The sequence below is a fragment of the Rhinopithecus bieti genome, unplaced genomic scaffold, assembly GCF_001698545.2.
Source record: "Rhinopithecus bieti isolate Rb0 unplaced genomic scaffold, ASM169854v2 scaffold_9615, whole genome shotgun sequence".
Lineage (NCBI taxonomy): Eukaryota > Metazoa > Chordata > Mammalia > Primates > Cercopithecidae > Rhinopithecus > Rhinopithecus bieti.
In genome coordinates, this window is record NW_016806325.1 from 1424258 (window position 1) to 1436688 (window position 12431).

Sequence of the window (12431 nt, forward strand, 5' to 3'; positions counted from 1 at the left end):
GGTATGGCCATCAGATGGAAATCATTTGAATACATATAAAAATGTAAGGTCACAAACTTTTGTTATAGTTTCTAGAACTTCCTCTTAAAAATATTTGTGGCTAAATATATGACTAAAGTGACAACATGTCACATGAAGCTATAAAATGCTAAGTATTTCTCAAACATAGTCTTGCTGAGCTTCCTAAAGAAAAGATATCTTTCTTTAATTAAATTCTTCTGTAATTTAAAGATAATATTAAGGTCAAATATTCATTTGTATGTGACAGAAACCCTGCACAAGATTTCAGAAGTACAAAGTGTTAGCCATTTAAAAGCATTGATTTCATTTAAAATATGCATTTAATACATACATTTGCATTCATTGTGTAAAATATTTCATGTTTTAAGTCTTTTAAAAACTTGATTTTTATTCTAGCTTTCCAAGTCCTATACACAGTATCATTTCAATACTGAAGAAACGTTAATCTTCAAGACAGAGTTGCGTCAATAATTGGGAAGTGTGTTTCTAACAATGGTTTAAAAATATTATTTAGATACAGAAGATAATGTCAAATTGTTACTTGTTTGGAGAAAAGAGATGACATGGGATAAAATTCAATACTTTCAGAATAAAGATAAAACAAACCCAATTTGATATAAGGAAATGTTTAATGCCATACATCATCAAATGGATTCTGGTGTCTGATTTTCTGCTTGATTATCAGCTGGATCTACTGCTTAGAGGGCACTGTCATGATCTCCCTCATCCCATCTCATCTCAGACTGGGTGGTAAAGACCTTTTATTAATCTATTCATGAACATAACCCTAGTCTTACTTTGTCAGCAAGACAAAGGGGAAAAGGACTGGGTTTTCAGTAGAGCCAAATTTTCCTGGTGTTTGCTTCAACTGCTATTTTTGTCTTTAGTAGTTGCAATATAAAATAACCCTTCATTTTCATATAAACCTCAAGATCTTAGCAAATGCTTAGCTCCCCCTGACATATTTTTCATTCATCTTAAATTATTTCTAAACCTGTTGAAATTCTTGGTGATTCCATCAGAAAATCAACACATATCTCAAAATTATGAGCTGAAACTGCAGAGAAACAGATATTTTTATTTTTAAATTATCAAGTGCATTCACAAGACAGAAAAAAACAAGCTTGTACAAGAGGGACTCAAGCTGGCTGGGCCCAGCTGTACGTGATGCACAGACTTACGCATCCAGAACAATGAAAACTCAGTGCCATCAGAACAGACTTTTGTGCTGATGGCTTCAGGCTTCAACAGTTATCAATGCCACTCAACACTTTGAAAAATGCCTTTTTTAAAAGTTCTACACAGCAGGGACATGTTTACCAATTTTTATGCCTCTACAACATGTGCAGGGATAAGAGCCAAATATATTTTTATTAGAAGATATTTCACACTGGGTAAAATTTACACCTCAATGCCCAGCATTGTTTTTCTCACTTCTTATTTTAATGGAATTGATTGTCTAATTTGGATAAGTCTTTCTAATTTTACATTAGTTTTCACTTTCTTGGGGTTAAATATTTTATCAACAGACCTTATCACACAGTTGAGAAAGGAGTCGAGAAAAGAACAAAAAATGAATACCCCATTATAATATCTAACTTCAAAACATATAGTCTATAATAATGATGCTATTATTCTGGAACTTAGAAATAAATAAATGCAATATAATAATGTAAAAATATTAAGATTAAAATAAATATTAAACAATGTAAGTCTACAAAATAGGTATGTGCTTAAATATGAAATGTCTTTTTTAAAAAGTAAAGACATTTGGAACACTGTTGTCAGTCCAGCCAAAAATCACTTTTAGTTTAGGTGTATGAAGTTACCTACATGATTCATTCTTAAGAAACACAAACTTTAAATTCGAAAGTAAATTGTTTTCTTTTAATGTCTTTGTTACTGTAACCATTTTGAATATGCCATATTCTAAAGCTGGTTATCTTTTTTGTTTTTTGGAGACAGAGTTTTGCTCTGTTGCCCAGGCTAGAGTGCAATGGCATGATCTCGGCTCACTGCAACCTCTGCCTCCTGGGTGATTCTCCTGCCTCAGTAGTTGGGATTACAGGCGCCTGCCACGACGCCCAGCTAATTTTTGTATTTTTAGTAGAGACGGGGTTTCACCATGTCGGTCAGGCTGGTCTTGAACTCCTGACCTTAGGTGATCCACCCACCTTGGCCTTCTAAAGTGCTGGGATTACAGGCATGAGGCACCGTGCCCAGCCAGCTGCTTCTCTTTTGAATAAAGTGAATTTCAAAAGCAGACACTTCATATTCTGGGCATAACACCACATATATAATCACATTACCAATATAATAATATTAAATGATTACTTAACAGACATCCTAACAATGCAAATACCTTTTATTCACATTTGCTGAGTAGCAATTACAGTGTTTTCTTCATGAGTTTTCCAACACTGGTAATGTAACTATGATGCAATTACTACCAATATAAGTACCAATACTTGGACCAACAACAATCGCAATGGTTTATAACAATTGAGCTCAAAGGCCACATTGATTTTTCCACCCACAACTTGATTGTGATTTTTCTAGAGTCATTCATAAGAACAAGTAGTAGTGGATCCTTTCTTCCTCCCTAATATCTGAAAATTCTGAACTCTGAAGAGAAATTCCATTTGGTTTAATTTGTCATTTTCACCTCTGTGCATTTGGGCATCTCTTCACTTTTCTTCAATTCTTTACTGGAAAGAAAAATATACAAAATGTACTAAATAAATTTGAATAATGTCTTCTGACTACAACCAAATCTTAGTGTGCTCAGGCAATAGCACAGGTAATAAAAGACACTGTGTAAAACATAAACACATACAAATACAACCAAAAAAGACCAAAATACTAATTTCCTATCTTCTAGTTTGCCTCTCAAACATATTGTTAGCATCTCTTTGGATCATTAGCAATTGTTTAAGGCTTGCTCCTGCATTGACAGGTTAATGTAAGCAAGAAATAAATATAATTCCCAAATATAGACACTAAAAACTCCAAACCATGAGTAACTTCCAGAAATGAAGAGCAGGCAATCAGAGTATATGAAATTCTTCATTCAATGGGAAAAAAAGTCCTCATGAATGATATTCAGGGTTAATGATTCGAAAGGACATAGATAATTTTATTAAATAGCATTCTTTCATTTAGTCTAAGCTATGCCTACTTTTATATAATTAGGTTATTACATTTTTCAAATCAATTAAAAAATGGGTTGTCTCATTTCTGATTGATCAAGATAGCAACAATTAAGCATCTAGATGTGGCTCTGATGTAAAACAAATTATACAATTCATAAAAATCAAGAATCAATATGCAGATGAAATAAGAAGTTGCTTCCTTAGAGAGCAGGTAGTATTTGCACTACAACTAGTGTGAGATAAACTAGTGGGGCTAAACCTAACATTTTTTAATGCAATCATTCATACAGCATCGATGAGTTCTGGACTTACACAAAAAGGTTACTGTCCTTCCTCTAAAGAGAAAGGCTTAACACCTGGTTGTCCTTAGAAAATACATGGCAGTTTCAGAATGATGGCAAATCTGGTTAAGGTAGCAGTCAACTCCATCGACCACTCCTAAGAAAAAGTGACAGCTGGCACATTGTGGCAAGAAAGGGCGTCAGCTAACCATTCCTGAAGGGCTCTCCCTGGGGGCACAGGAGGGGCTGGGGACACCTGTGCTTTAAGGAACAGGCCCAATCTTAAATCAATGGTCGCCCTATCTTTTCATATAAAAAACATTTACATATGAAGGGCAAAACATTCTTTGTTACTTGATGTTTCTTGATTTTAAATTTGTTAAATGGAGCTACTCCAGGTAAGCTTGTATCATATATAGAAGCCCAAAAATATGTTCCAGGGAAGTTCATGAATGCACATGAAGTTGAGTATAAAAATGGTACAGATATGGCATGCCGAGGTATAATATCACTAGGGGCAAAAAAAGTCTCCCTGTACATAAACAGAAAAAGTACATAAAACTTTCGCCAAATTAGGATCTGATAAAAATGGAAAAGAAAGTAGTTTCAATGAAGGCTGGGCTAAAGTCACATGCAAAAAGGCAGTGAGGAGGGTAAAGGATCTCAGAGGAAGAATAAGAAAAAACAAAGTGAGAGGAAGAGTTCACGGTAGCGCGAGGACAACAAAGAATAAGAAAAACAGAAAAGGGAAGGGGGAGAAGGGGAGAACAACAGCTGGAAATTAGTGAGATGGATCCTGCACGTGCAGAAGATGTAGGACAAGGGAAATCAATCAGGTGGTGACTGCACTGTGAGAAGTAAACAGAGAAGCCAGAAGGACCTTCAGGAGAGGAACCCAAAGAGAAATTCAACTTGAAAAATCTAAAGTAGGCAGCAAAGATAACATCTTTGAGGGAAATGATTCAGACTTAGAAGAGGAAGAAACACACTGGATAGAGAATGACAAAGATGGCGCATAAAAGGGAGAAAAGAGACAGAATAAAGATGATCACGTGCACCCTTCGGACATTGGCCCACCCTTCCTGACGATGGGAGGAAAATCAAGAGTCGCACACTGGCTTGATGAACGCTAACAGCAAAGGGACCTGAAAACTAGGAGACAATAGGGATGTGCTGAAAGAGGGAGGAGAAGACATCTAACCAAAAGACAAGAATAAATGCAAAGCCATTCCCTCTCTATCTTCTCATAAAGTATCTCTATAATCTAACAGAGGAAGAAAGTAATGAAGCAAAGGCCTTTTTAAAGGCTCTTGTGATGAAAAGAGAAAGAAACATTCTTCTTAGCAAGCTTACGAAAACAAGTATGAAACTAGGTTAGTGTTTGTGTGTATATTATGTCTGGGGAATATGGTTCATAAAAATTCTGGGCCGTGGCTGGGCATAGTGGCTCATGCCTGTCATCCCAGCACTTTGGGAGGCTGAAACGGGTGGATCACTTGAGGTCAGGCGTTCAAGACCAGCTTGGCCAACATGGTGAAACCCCATCTCTACTAAAATACAAAAATTAGCCAGGTGTGGTGGTGGGTGCCTGTAATTCCAGCTACTCAGGAGGCTGAGGCAGGAGAATCACTTGAATCCAGGAGGCGGAGGTTACAGTGAGCTGAGATCGCACCACTGCAGTCCAGCCTGGGCAACACAGCAAGGTTCCCTTTCAAAAAAACAAAAACAAAAACAAAACACAACAAAAAAACCTGGACCTTACCCCACAAGACATTCAATCCAATAGATCTTTCCTGAAGGTTTACTTCTGTGGCAAGACACCAGGCTAAGTGCAGTAGAGGAAAAAAATGTATGTATTAAATAATAGCCCCTGACTGGAAGCACTGTCCATCTAATCAGAGTTCATATACAAAGCAATGTGTAAAACAGCCCTGAACTTGGGATCAAGAAGATTAATTCCTAGCTCGGCACTTTGTAGCTGTAACTTTGAAACCTTGGTTTCTTTAAATGTAGAAACAACAGGCTGTGTTAGAAAATTTCTAACAATTACATTCATTTTGAAAGAAATGATCGAGTAGTAAATATACACTAAGTAGATAAATGAGAAAATGCACAAAGTTAAAACAGAAGAAAAAAATCACTATAATCTTACTACTCATATAATTATTGATGTCTTTTGATGTATATTATATAAACTATTTTATAATCTTTTACTTAAAATCATAAAGATATTTTCATGTCCATAAAATACTTCCATAATATGATGAATAATAACCATATGATATTCTGTTATATAAATATTTCATATTTTAATCAACCCTTTATTTTAAAAATACTGCTCAAAGGAGTAGCCTTTTAACTAAATCTCTCCATGTGTACTTGAATACTTTCCTACAAGAGATTCCTTGAAGTTGAACTGTTAGGTCAAAGACATGCACATTTTGAAAACAAAACAAAAAAAACAAACCCCAACATATTACCTAATTATACTCCACAAAGAATGGATCAATCTTATAGTATTACCAGCAGTGTAAGCAGGAACCCACGTTCCATTTTCTCATCAATACTAGGTATGTATCATAAGTTTGAACCTTGTCATTTTGAAAGGGTAAAATACCATCTCGTTTTATTGTTTTTATTTTCATTAATTTGATCAATGGATGGTAAACATTTTTCATATGTCTGTGGCCATTTATATCTATCCCTTTAAGAATCCTTTAAGAATGTCCTGTGTATACCTTTGTCCCATTTTCTACTTCTTTTTTTTTTTTTCTTGTTGAAAAAGCTCCTCTTAGAGCGTTTTGTTTGTTAAGGGTATTACTCTTGGCCAGGTGCAGTGGCTCACACCTATAATCCCAGCACTTTGGGAGGCCGAGGCAGGTGGATCGCTTGAAGTCAGGAGATCAAGACCAGCCTGGGCAGCAAGGCAAAACCCTGTCTTTACTAAAAATACAAAAATTAGCTGGGTGTGGTGATGTGTGCCTGTAAGTACCAGGTTTTAAACTGCAGGAGGCCTCGAGCAGGAGAATCACTGAACCCGGGAGGTGGAGATTGCAGTAAGCTAAGATTGGCACCACTGTATTCTAGGCCTGGGTGACAGGGCAAGATGTCCAAAAAAAAAAAAAAAAAAAAAAAAAAAAAAAGTATACTCTTTATGGTAAAGTTTCTCCTTCCATTCCAAGTTACTGTTCATTTAAAGTTCTGATGTTTTTCCTCCTTTGACTTGCATAATTTTAAAGTTTCCATTATTTAAAAATCTGTTTTATAATGTTTTCCAATTCTGGTATCAAGGTTAAAAATCATTCATTAGCCCATGATTATATAATCTATATGCTTCTAATTCATCTATATGCTTCTGTACAATTAGATTTTAGTTTTCTACAATGGAAAAATAAAAATACGAAAATTTTGAATCTAGTTCCTACAAAATGACAAATTCATAAATGTGGACACGTACAGTTTGTAACATTTCACTTTCTTTTTTTTGAGACGGAGTCTCGCTCTGTCACCCAGGCTGGAGTGCAGTGGCGAGATCTCGGCTCACTGCAAGCTCCGCCTCCCGGGTTCACGCCATTCTCCTGCCTCAGCCTCCCGAGTAGCTGGGACTACAGGCGCCCGCCACCGCGCCCGGCTAATTTTTTGTATTTTTAGTAGAGACGGGGTTTCACCGTGTTCGCCAGGATGGTCTGGATCTCCTGACCTCATGATCCGCCCGTCTCCGCCTCCCAAAGTGCTGGGATTACAGGCTTGAGACACCGCGCCCGGCCTGGAGTTTCACTTTCAACGGAAACTTCACTTCTACTTGATAGAGAAAAGGCCTTCTGGCAGGCCTTTCCTGCCTTTCTTACACACCAACCCCTACCATCCAAACACATTTTCCCACTGGCCTGTCTCAGTAGAAAAAGTGGCCCACTCTTGAGCAGTGATCCTCTGGATTTCCTTAGGCCCCCTGGGACTAGCACTCGGCTCCGAAACCGCAGATGGCTCCTTCTCAAGTGGCTCTTTCAGTTTGTAAATATTCTTGTCATTCCCCTCGTTATAAAGATCTTCTCTATACCCTGTGTTTTCCACTAGTTACCGCCTAGCCTTTTCTCTCCTTTAAATTCCAGCTTCTAAAGAAAGTAAGACTTTTCTTACAGACTTTTTCCCTTTGGGCTGGAGACAATCTGATTTATGTTTTTGGGTTTCTCCATCAAAACTATCTTCTCCAAGGTCGCAAATGGCCTCCTGGTTACAGATCCCAAATGGGACTTGTCAGTCCTTGTCTCTCTCTGGTATTTGTCCTTGCTGACCATGCTTTCCTAAATCTTTTCCTGTTGACAATATAGCACAACTTTCTATTGGTTTTCCCTTACCTCTATTAGAGTGACTTTTTGGCCTGCTTGCTCGTTCTTCCTCACCTGTGTTTCCATTATGTGTCCTTGGTCCTCATGGCTCTGTTCTTGGCTCATTTCAGAACTATAGGAGGGAAAGATCAGAAACAAGGAGCCAGTAAAAGAGAGCTGAGGTAAAAGCTCAGATGAGGCTTTGATCTAGGGACGTGGCAGTGGAAATAAAAATGGGGATAAATGTGAGGATATGACAGAAAAACATCCGGCAGAACTAACAAGTATACGCGGGGGTGAGAGACAGGGAGCTGCTTAAAATAATGTAAACAGACACACCTTTGGCTGGTTGAGCTCCTTTTTAGCCATGATAAAGGGACAAGAATAAAATAAATGTCAAAATCTAAAACTATTATCTGTGGACTTACAGAATAAAATAAATTTCATCTGTCTCAGAAAAATATTAGATGCCTGGGAAAAATCGGAAAGTTCTATCAACTTAGGTGGAAACACACACACACACACACACACACACGTAAAACTACAGGACATTCATTAATGACAAGAAAGAAATGAAGGAAGTGTATATATAAGAAAGCTGTAACATCCTGATCTGTGGAATGAGCAATGTAGCTTTCCAAATGATTCAATGGCAACAGCAAAATATAAAACAAATGTTTTGTGGATGAGTGTGTAGTAATGCACTTTATATTAGGAGAAAGAAAACACAAAAACAATGAAAAAAAAAGGAAAACAAGAATGGAAGAGAGTATCTTCTCTCTAAGTTGTCTAGGAATGGTGAGAAACACCACAGAGGAGCTTGAAAAAGATGCAAGAATTTCAAAATCAGGTATTAAATAGGACTGAATAGAGATTCTTGTGAACCAAATGGTATTTCCCCAAAATTCATATGTTGACACCTGAACTCCTAATGTAACTGTATTTGGAGACAGGGGCTTCTAGGGAGGTAACTAAGGTTAAATGGAGTCAGAAGAGTGGGGCTCTAATCTAATAAGACTAGTGTCCTCAGAAGACGAGAAAGATGAAAAGCGTGCTCTTTTTGCACAGAGAAGAGGCCACGTGAGGATACAACGAGAAGGCAGACATCTCTAAGCCAGGAAGAGAGGCCTCACTGGAAACCAATCCTGCTGGCACCTTGATCTTGGGACTTCTAGCTCCCAGAACTATGTGAAAATAAGTTTCTGTAGTTTAAGCAATGAAGTCTGTGGTATTCTCTGTGGCACTCTGAATAGACTAACAAAGAAATGTATAAGTAAGTGAAATGAAGTCAGATGACTGAGAATGAAAAGGTCAGAAATTACAAACAAGAAACGACAGTAAATTTAGATAGAATGATAAAAGAACAAAGGAAAGGTTAAGTTCTGGAAAAAAACACTGATAACACACAATCTTAATCTTTCTGAAGTGTGCCCTTTTGCCCTTATTTCCAAGGAATCTATATTCTATACGGATAAGGTGAATAAGGGAAGCAAGCCAAAGATAATACAGCAGAGACAATGATACAATGGACTGTGGCAAACTGGAGAATGGATGACTCATCTAAAGGAGGCAGCCCATCTCAGCTCATTGATGGATGTCATCAAAGAATGTAGAGCTGAGGTCCAGAACTCTGGATTATTTTCAAGAAGTCAGAAATCTGCATTTCTTTTAGGTGAAATGTTTAACTATCTGGACACACACACACACACACACACACGAGACCCCATGCATACTTGCTGGTCTGAGGGTATCCCAGGCACTGCCATACTTTTGTGCCTTAGCTCCTGACTTCCAGGCCCTACTCTTCTTGTTTACTCCATCGTGTCTATATGGTCTTAAACGCTGTCCTTCCTCTTTGGCTTTCTCTGACCACTAAAGCCCACTCTAGGAAGATCAGACTGTAGTGATCCTCTTTCTTCTTTTATCTCTCACAATCTATACACAATCTATCAAAAAGCTACCTTGAAAATACATAGGACATGTAGACCTTTGCTGGTAGCCCAGATAGAGTAGGAGGAACTAGATTCACCTCTCGTCTAAAATAACAACAACAGCAACAAAACCTGAACAAAACACATGAAACAACAATTTTCAAAATACTGAGCCAAGCCACAGACAATGAAGATCCGCAGAAGGTTCCCCTCAAGTATCCAGCAGAGAACTGATGAGTGCACACATCTGGGAAAATTACTGGAGGCCCCGAACAGTGTTTATTCCCACTAGCAATGAACAGAACTGTCCCCGAGGAAGCCCAGACACTGGCCTTACTAGACAAAGACTCAAAATCCGTAAACAAAAATGTGTTCAAAGAACTAAAGGAAACATGTCTAAAGAACTAATGTATGAGCAAGGTCTCACTAAATAGAGAATATGAATAAAGAAATAGAAATTACACAAGGAGGAAGTAATACTAAATCTACACAGACTATTTCAGAAAATTGAAGAGGTGGGAATTCTTCCCAACTTGTTCCATGAAGCCAGAATTATCTCCTTATCAAAATCAGCTTAAGATGTTACCAAAAAAAAAAAAAATTACAGACCCATATTTCTCATGAACGAAATGCAAGAAGTTCTAAAGGAAATTTTAGCAAATCAAATTCAACAATTTATAAAAAGGATAACACGCCCACTAAGTAGGGTTTCTCCCAGGAACGCGAAGTTGGTTTAACATTTGAATATCAATGTAATTCACCATATTAAGAAATTTAAAAACAAAAACCATAGATTACTTAACCAATGCAAAAACACATTTGAGAAATCAAACATCTATTCCTGACAAAAACTCTTAGGAAAGGGAAACTACCTAATAAAGGGCATTTATAAAAAACCTGGAATAACATCATACTTCATGGTAAAAGAGCAAATGCTTTCCTGTTCATTTCCCACATGATCAGGAACAAGACAAGAATGTCTATTCTCACTAGTTTTATTCAACACTGTATTAGAGGTTCTACCCAGTGTAACAGGGTGAAAAAAAAAAAAATTAAAGTCACCCAGATTGTGAAGAAAGAAAACTGTTTTTTATTTGCATGATTGTCTACATAGACTATCTCGTGGAATCTACTAAAAGCTATTACAACAAACAAGTGAGTTTAGTAGCGTGACATAAAACAAGATCGACATACAATAATCGGTAGTATTTCTATAAACTAGTGACAAATACCTGTAAATTGAAACTTAAAAACAATACCATTTACATATGAAATATGTAGGAATAAATCAACCAAAGACCTATACACTGTATGTCCAAGACCTACACATTGGAAACAAAAAAAACATTACTAAGAGAAAATAAAGAAGTCGTAAATAAATGCAAAGATATATCATGTTAATGACTCAGATGATTGAATATTGTTAAAATGTCAATTCTCCCCAAATTAATATCTGGATTAAAGGCAGTATCAATTGGAATATGCTATAGAAATTCATAAGCTAATTCTAAAATTCATGTGGAAATGGAAAGAACCCTAAATATTAAATAGTCAAACCAACTTTGAAAAGGACAAAGTTGGAGGACTAATATTATCTGATTTCAAGACATACTATAAAACTACTCAGTAATTAAAATAATGTGGTAGTAGCATAAAGATAGAGAAATAGAAAAATAATTGGCTGGGTGCTTTGGCTCATGCCTGCAATTCCAGCACTTGGGGAGGCTGAGGCAGGTGGATCACTTGAGGCTAGGAGTTTGAGACCAGCCTAGCCAACATAGTGAAACCCCATCTCTACTAAAAATACAATAAATTAGCTGGGTGTTGTGGTGTGCACCTGTAATCCCAGCTACTCAGGAGGCTGAGGTAGGAGAATCACCTGAACCCGGGAGGCGGAGGTTGCAGTGAGCTGAGATCCGGCCACTGCACTCCAGCCTGGGCGACAGAGCGAGACTCCGTCTCAAAAAAAAAAAAAAAAAAAAAAAACCAAAACCCAAATTAGCTTGTGTAGTGGTGTACGCCTATTAATCCAGCTACTCGGGTGGCTGAGGCAGGAGAATTGCTTGAACCCTGGAGGCAGAGGTTTCAGTGAGCCAAGATCATGCCATTGCACTCCAGCTTGGATGACAAAGGGAGATTCTGCCTCAAAACAAATAACCAACCAACCCTCCCCAAAAAAACCCAAAAGAAAAACAGAAAAATAACAGATAGACCATAAACAGACCCACATATATATTAAGAGCTGATTTTCAACAAACGTGCAAGGCCATTCAGTTGAGACCGAGTTGTTTTTCAACAAATGATGGTGGAACAACTGGATATCCAAATGCAAAAAAAAAAAAAAAGAAAAAAAGCAAACTCTGATCCAAAACTCCCATCACATATCACACACACAAACTAAATGAAAACAGTTCATAGTCTTAAATAAAAAATTATAAAACTTCTACAAGAAAATATAAGAGAAAACTTTAGTGGCTTTGAGTTGGCAGAGGTTTCTTAGACATTATACTAAAGTATGATTTGTAAAAGAAAAAATTTGATAAATGTGACTTCAACAAAGTAAAAAAATTTGCTCTTCAAAAGTCACTGCTAAAAGAATAAAAAGGCAAAACAGAGATTAGGAAAAATATCTGAAAATCACATAGTTGATAAAGAACATATTTAGAATATATAAATAATTCTTAAAACTTAATAAAACAAACAACCTAATACAAATGAGTA

At 37.0% G+C, this 12431-nt stretch overlaps 1 protein-coding gene across 1 annotated transcript in view; it reads right to left on the reverse strand.

The window, feature by feature from the left end:
- Window positions 1-636: 636 nt before the first annotated feature.
- The window catches only part of AHI1 (Abelson helper integration site 1), a 228776-nt gene continuing 216981 nt past the window's right edge, over window positions 637-12431 (reverse strand). Inside the window, 2 exon segments of the mRNA XM_017875481.1 lie at window positions 637-2729; window positions 7810-7912. Coding sequence (XP_017730970.1) covers window positions 2727-2729; window positions 7810-7912 — 106 coding nt within the window. The 3' untranslated portion in view covers window positions 637-2726.